The 7,768-nt window shown below is 41.3% G+C and overlaps 1 protein-coding gene across 1 annotated transcript in view; it reads right to left on the reverse strand.

The window, feature by feature from the left end:
* The window catches only part of LOC106611743 (vascular endothelial growth factor receptor kdr-like), a 91,371-nt gene extending 89,805 nt beyond the window's left edge, over positions 1-1,566 (reverse strand). Inside the window, exon 1 of the mRNA XM_014212282.3 lies at positions 972-1,566. Coding sequence (XP_014067757.1) covers positions 972-1,032 — 61 coding nt within the window. The 5' untranslated portion in view covers positions 1,033-1,566. The remainder of the gene's footprint in view (positions 1-971) is intronic.
* Between the last annotated feature and the right edge of the window lie 6,202 nt (positions 1,567-7,768).

The raw sequence follows: 7,768 nt of genomic DNA on the forward strand, positions 1-7,768 counted from the left end.
TATAGCTAATAAACTCATAGGTAGGTATAGGTAATAAACTCATGGATAGGTATAGGTAATAAACTCAAAGGTAGGTATAGGTAATAAACTTATAGGTAGGTATTGGTAATAAACTCATAGGTATAGGTAATAAACTCATAGGTATAAGCAATAAACTCATAGGTAAAGGTAACAAATTCATAGGTATAGGTAATAAACTCATAGATATACATAATAAACTCATAGGCATAGGTAATAAACTCAAATGTATAGGTAACAAACTCATAGGTAGAGGTAATAAATTCATAGGCATAGGTAATAAACTCATAGATATACATAATAAACTCATAGGTAAGTATAGGTAATAAACTCATAGGTATAGGTAATAAGTTCACCGAGGCAACACACCACAGCAGCGTTTACTCAATTACATCCCCTCTTCAATGGAAAGTGACTACCTCTACTGGTGACAAGTTGTACTGCAATGTCCATACGCGTATGGATTCCTAACTGCGGAACCTCAACCTTGGATTGTTGGATGTTTCAATGAACCTGAATTATCATAATGACTCAATTTCAACGACATGGAATTTCAATCCCAAGAAACAACATGTGCATTCAACTTCAGCAACAGGTGACATTTTAACTCAGTTGGATTGTGTGATATGGTCATGCTTTAAACAAGATTATCCTTGCCGCATCAACATCATATTTCGTAAAAGTCCAAAACAAATTTAGTTCATCTCTTCAAACCATTCGAAACAAATAGAATATAAAAACGCCTTCTGCTCATTAATAAGCTGCATTCCAGCATAATAACAGACCAAATGTGAATATCAATCTTAATTTATTCATACAGGAAAATAAATCACCAAATGTAGAGACATTAACTTTAAATGACTTCAACGAACATAATTATACTGCGGTCCAACTCGAATAGCCAAATAATAAAAGGAGAAACCTTCTCTGGATACATATGGAATAATTCTTACCGCTTATAGTTGTGATTAAATGAAAGACGACTGAGAGTTTTGCACAGTTGAGCAGGGCCATTCTGTCCACCACCGATGATACCCTCAGAAAATCCCAAGAAAGAGCCAAAAGTGTTGGCCGAGAATAAAAGGCGATATAGTCTCTCAGGTAACAGTCCAAAAGTGATATAAATGAAAATATGTCCTTTCAGTTTTTAATACAAAAAAATCCTTAGATCAAAATGTAAGAAACTCAGGAGTTTTCCACGCATCCCATAGCTTGTTGTGCAGGACAGCTCCCCTGTGCAGTTTTGGTTCCACTCCGACTAGTACTTGCAACTGAAGAGACAGATGAGTGCAGTCCCAGAGGGCAGGTGCGACCTGTGCGACGTTTTTCCTCCACTCTTTGGAACTGAGTGAAAGAAATTTAAACAAGCATTGCCACCAAGTGGGTGACTCTTAAAATATTTTGTAGAATAAAACAAAAGCCTCAGATTTGAAACAAAACACAGAGCAAAATCAGCCATTCATCCTCTGAACAACGGTAGTGTTGATTAATTCATGTGCAACTGTCTGAGAATGTCTTATCCCGCCCCTGTACTCAGCACTGCTTGCAGTCCACGCGCTGAGTCTTTATAGTGAAAAACAGAGGAAGGACGCAACGTCAAAGACAAACTGCAGTGACAGTGTGACGTTCTAGAATCAAGTTCTACATTATTTCACTGTATATGACATGTGAATAGCCTACATTATATATATATTTATTGATGACGTGTTGGCCTCACCTATTCTACATCAAACATTTGCATTGTTTTATTGGTTTTGAATGACGTGAATAACCTTTGAAAGAATTCACTGACAGGAAGAGAAAGAATTTTAATGAACCAGTCAGACACCAAAAACAGATGCATTTAGTGCAACGTCAACATTACAGTGAATTTCAATTCTTGAATTTACTGTTTCACAATTCACCAACTTACACAGCCCTTTATTGCCCCAAACAAGTCACAACGTTGTATAAAGTGAATGTAAAACCGGCTACTTTGGTTTTGTGCTCGCCCTTGACCTTGATCAATTGAAAATAGTAATCCTAGTATCTAAAAGTTGAGATGATCTTGTCTGGGTTACCATCAGCATGTCAGAGATGTTTTTTTTCTTTCAAAAAGTAAACAACCATTGTCATATCTGATAGAAGGTATTGGTCCGAATGTTTACAATAAATATTTGCTGGATTTATTTTTAACTTTGGAAACAGGATATGCAGCTTTTTATATCAAATGTAAATACCGGCAACACTTTGTACGTGGCAGGAGACCTCTGTTCCCAAGCAGCACCCCATGGCGTGTGGATGTGCAGCAGACTGTTTTCCTCAATCACTGCAACAAATGGCTCTGGCAGCTCTCTGTGGCAGGAACTGTAAATAAGAACATCCTGCCTCACCTTTCCGCCCATCACAACTCAAGACCTGCATGACCTACCATTCTGAGGAGTTGAGCAGCAGTGCAGTACCGCAGAGCCAATCTGGGCTGTGTTCCCTCATGGCCCCTGGACAACTGATAGGTGAGACCCACTACTTACGCCGTGATCTGTGAAGAACAACATTCTTCCTTCTCCTGCAGTGGGAAAAATTGTGATATGGTACATGAGAACATGGGAAAGAATTGATAAAACTCGACTTGTAGTGGGAGTAATGCCATTTGCTCTCCAAGTGTGTGTGATTCTGCACATCACACATCATGATGACTTAACTCTCCCTCTCGATAGGAGGAATTAATCATGAATGTGACAGTATAATAAACGTCAAAACCCTCATCAGATTATTGAAGGTAAATAATATGTCCAGAAATGCAGGTTCAATCACTTTTACTGACACACATAAGTCAATCATACATCAAGAATACCCTGGCCTGTGGTATGTTTTACTTGTCAGTAAAAAAAATTAAAAGGTTGAAAAAAAAACCTCATAGATTGGCCTACCACAAGATTATGGGCTACATAATCCTCTAAAGAGGCCATGATTATGGGCTACATAATCCTCTAAAGAGGCCATGATTATGGGCTACATAATCCTCTAAAGTGGCCATGATTATGGGCTACATAATCCTCTAAAGAGGCCATGATTATGGGCTACATAAACCTCTAAAGAGGCCATGATTATGGGCTACATAATCCTCTAAAGAGGCCATGATTATGGGCTGAGTGAAGAATAAATAGAGACATCTCACTGACCACAGATAATGGAGAGAGGACAAAAAGGCAGGAGGATATATTCCATTTGTATGCAATCTGACTTCATAATATGATGAAACAATGTTATTTTCTTCATCAAACCTTTTGTTCCTGACCACATGAGAACGTGTGAGACTGGTCATGTGGTCACCATGTTCCACCCAGAGTGAGGATCTAGCTGCTATGCAGTGTGTTCACTAATATGATGGAGTCTTCAGAGAACAGGGCACATTACCCTTGGGAAAGGGAGGGCTGCTAGATAAGACTCAGGCAGAAACAATTGCTGGAAGTGGAGAGCTGAAAGGAGAGAGGTTTTAAGACGTTTTATTTTAGAATCTGCGGTAGGAAACACAATAAGAGGGCCACCTCTACACACGCAGCTTGCAGTCTTTCCTCTGTTCCAACAATAAAAGGCTTAGTAAAATCAGCGCAAGTAGCAACAAAGACTTTCTTCAGTGAGGCCCTGACCGCCGGTGACCAAATGACCATGATGGGAATAGGATGTAAATGATACCCCTCATTCAAAAAGTATCTTTGTCATACGATGGCAAAGGAAGGTGGAAAACCTCTTGACATATGCAGTACACTGCACTATGTCCTGGCCATCGGGTTATGTTCAGTTTGTTTTGATTGATGTTTACAAAGCATCATCCAACAATCATCCCTTGATTAATATGCAACTTTTACCTGTTGTAACCATGACCTGGAGTAATTGGGAATTGCATTTTATGTAGGCTATGTCAAGACTTTTATGTTAAAGTTATATTAAAGCCATTTGATAAAAATGTTTTAAAAAATGATAAAAAGCTTGTTGTTTTTTGTTAATTGTTTATTATCCTCATTGTATCTTTATTAACCTACATAGACCATGGTGGATAGCCAGGCTTAGGGATAGGCAACTGGTGGCCGCTGCCCCCTTTTTGTAGCCCCCCGCCCCAAATAAAATAAAAATACTTTTTTTTAACTGAGTTGGGGTCTCAACATACTGTTGAGAGTTAGAATAGTGGAATACACACGGCGCAATTTCGAAATTTGGTAGTGCATCAGCAGTTTTCTTGTTATGTCAGTCAATTGGTGAATTAGTCTAGCGGCCAGCTACCTAAACTTGTAGTAATCATTACCGACCGGGTGGCCCCTATTGATTTTGTTAGCCAACAAAATTTTGCATATGAATGAATGTGGGTAAGCAGACCTGCGAACCACTGCGGCCCCTCATGAGTTCTTAATTTTTGTGGCCCCCACCCCCATCAACGATGCTCATCCCTGGCCTAGCTCAATAGACTGTATTTTGGATCTGAGTATAGATAGGCTACATTGCTCCAGTATCTGACACCATCTTGTGGGTGTAAAATAGAATTGCACCAAAAGTTTTCACTAAAGTGGGAAAGAACAGTATACTTCATTTTTCAGCTCTAAATCATTTACATTCAATTTCATTTACAAAATAATTTTGACAAAAATAAACACTATTTCTGGCAGGTGGCTCACCTTCATTTTGGCTGCTCTCCTCATCCCTGTGCAGTTCTTCATCACCTCACGAGAGTAGCTCATGCGATGCCAAGATTACAGCTGTCATTGTGACATCTGACTGGAACAATAGCAAGCAGTTAACATTAGCTAGCTGGCTAGCAAGATAATAGTTACGTTAGCTACTTACATTATTTGTATTTTTAACACCTGTCTGTCTCAAATGGGAAATGTGAGTTCATAGCTACTTTTTTTGAAATTTGAGAGCGAACTCTGGGTAGCCAGAGATGGCAAATTAGCATTTAAAGCTACCTTCACTTTTTGTTGTGAAATACATGATTCATGCCATTGTCATCATCACTGACTTTCTCCTTTTGTGACGTGTTCCTCCCTTCCTCCCTCCCTCCCTCCCTCCCTCCCTGTCGTCAGTGCTTCATGTGGCATGCAGACTGTTGTATTCCTGTGCAGGGTTGCTAGGTCTAGCTAAGATTTTTAGGTCAATTACCACTCAAAACCCACCCAAAAGGCCTGAAAGCTAGCCCAATTTTTTATTATTTTATTGAGACAATTAATTAGGGATATCAATGTAACTTGTAACTATGTTAGAAGCTAAATTCAGTTTTCATCAAAATAATAATTATTGCAAACTATGACATGACTTAATAAACGATTGTTAATATGTTGGAAGAGAAAAGATCATTTGGCGCCTCCTGAGTGACGCAGCGGTCCATGTCCCATCACCCTCTAGTGACTCCTGTGGCGGGCCGGGCGCAGTGCACACTGACACTGTCACCAGGTGTACGGTGTTTCCTCCGACACATTGGTGTGGCTGGGTTCTGGGTTTAGCGAGCATTGTGTCAAGAAGAAGTGCGGCTTGGCGGGGTCATGTTCCGGAGGACGCACAGCTCTCAACCTTCGCCTCTCCCGAGTCCGTACGGGAGTTGCAGCGATGGGACAAGACTGTAACTACCAATTGGATATCATGAAACTGGGGAGAAAAAGGAGTAAAAAAACAACAATAATATTATTAAAAAAATAGATAATTTGCCCTTATTAAAAAAATGGCAGATCATTTTCCATCAATGGATGTCAACTTATTGTCTGTTTCATATTAGTTCACTGTTTGCTGTTCTACGTTTCATCATTGGAGAGGCCACTAAACTCTCATGGCCATTGTTTATTTGTGGTTCTCACCTCTGCCTTTTCTCTCCAAAGTGTTACTGTTTGCATTGTGTGTGTCCTTCACACCTTCTATGTGAGTCACTGCACAGATAAAGTTTAGGCTTGGTGTTTTTCTTTACAGTTATGTCGTTTAGTAAATTTAGTCAACTGTAATTCTGGGTGTCTTACAACAATATATCCCTTTATTGTATTCACCACAGAGTGGAGGATGCAGAGGATTTGGACGATGACGTTTTGGAGCCACCCCTCCCCAGCAAGCGCCCCCGCTGGTCAAGGTCTTCACCCCTCACTGCTATGTCAATCATCCCGTCTGATGGCTCTACATCCACCACTCGACAAAGACCCCACTCCTCTTCAACCACCCCCTCTGCAGGCCCTGGCACCACTCCCCTCTCTGCAAGATCATATGGAGGTGCGGGGGCAGGGAGGAGATCTAGGCCTCAACAGAGAAGAGGGAGAGGCAGTGGGAAGCAGCACAACAGAGGGAGATGAAACTGATGACAGGTGGCATACATTCCTTGAAGATGATGAGGAGCCATAACAATTTATGTTTAAACCCAAATGACCTGAAGGCCTAGTTGGTTAGTGATGAAACATACACCCCCTTACAGCTGTTTCTCCTCTACTTTACCACCTCTGTACTAGGAACACAAATTAGTAATACCAACAAGTATGGGGACAAGAAGCATCAGGGGGGAAGGAAGATGTCCTGGAAACCTGTCACCATGGGTGACATGCTCAACTACATTTCCTTGGTGATTTACATGGGACTGGTAAAGGTATCAAGACTAGTTGACAACTGGATCAAGTCCCCACTCTATCGGTTCCAGTTCCCCACCTCCATCATGAGTGAAAACCGATTATTGGCCATCAACCGTACTCTTCACATGAGTGACACTCAAAAGGATCAGGAGAATGACCAGAAGAAGGGGACTGCTTAAAATCTATCTATCACACCCACTGGTATGGGCCTTAGTTATCTCTGTCATGCAGCTGATGGACTTGCCCTTACTTGGAAGTAGGTACAAGCTCTTTGTGGACAATTTTTATACTCCTCCCATGCTTTTAATAGACCTCTTGAAAAAGAAAATAGGGGCTTGTGGCACCATTCGTCCTAACAGAACCGGTTTCCCCAAGACCAAGGTAAACAACATGACACAGACATCGGAGAGGGGGACCATACGTTGGATCAGGACTGACAAGCTGCTTTTTGTGAAATGGAATACTTTTTTTCTTTAACCATTTTGTGGACATTGCTACAGCAAATTCAGTAGGGCTCCTGAGTGGCGCAGTGGTCTAAGGCATTGCATCTCAGTGCTAGAGGCATCACTACAGACACCCTGGTTCAAATCCAGGCTGTATCACAACCAGCTGGGATTGGGAGTCCCATAGGCCGGTGCACAATTGGCCCAGCATTGTCTGGGTTTGGCCAGTGTAGGCCATCATTGTAAATAAGAATTTGTTCTTAACTGGCTTGGCTAGTTAAATAAATCTCCACAAGCAGATGGCCAAAGCAAAAGGTCAAACCCCTCTCTCCCAGTTGGCCTTCTGAGAGCAGCTGGTGCTGGAAATGGCTGAATTGGGGGCCCAAAGCAACCTCACAAACATCACAATACCCCCAATCAAGGTGAGTGCCACTATCCAACACACAAGCCAAAGAAAGAACTGCAAGTATTGCACAAAACACAGGGGTAAAAAAATGGTGAAATGCCTGTTTGCTTTTGTTTCCTGGCAGAGAGGGACTGCTTCAAAGACTATCACGACGTGCACAAGCTATGGTGAAAGTGAAATCTAATCATCTACACCTGGGATGTAAAACCAACACGAATGCCATTTGTAAATAGTTCAGCTCATTTCTATTTTCAGTGAGGGACACAAGGCGAGTGTGTAACTATCATGACACAAGGCGAGACCCAGATTCAGACACAGGAGGCAGATGG

The sequence above is a fragment of the Salmo salar genome, chromosome 09 (genome assembly GCF_965601325.2).
Source record: "Salmo salar chromosome 09, fSalSal1, whole genome shotgun sequence".
NCBI lineage: Eukaryota > Metazoa > Chordata > Actinopteri > Salmoniformes > Salmonidae > Salmo > Salmo salar.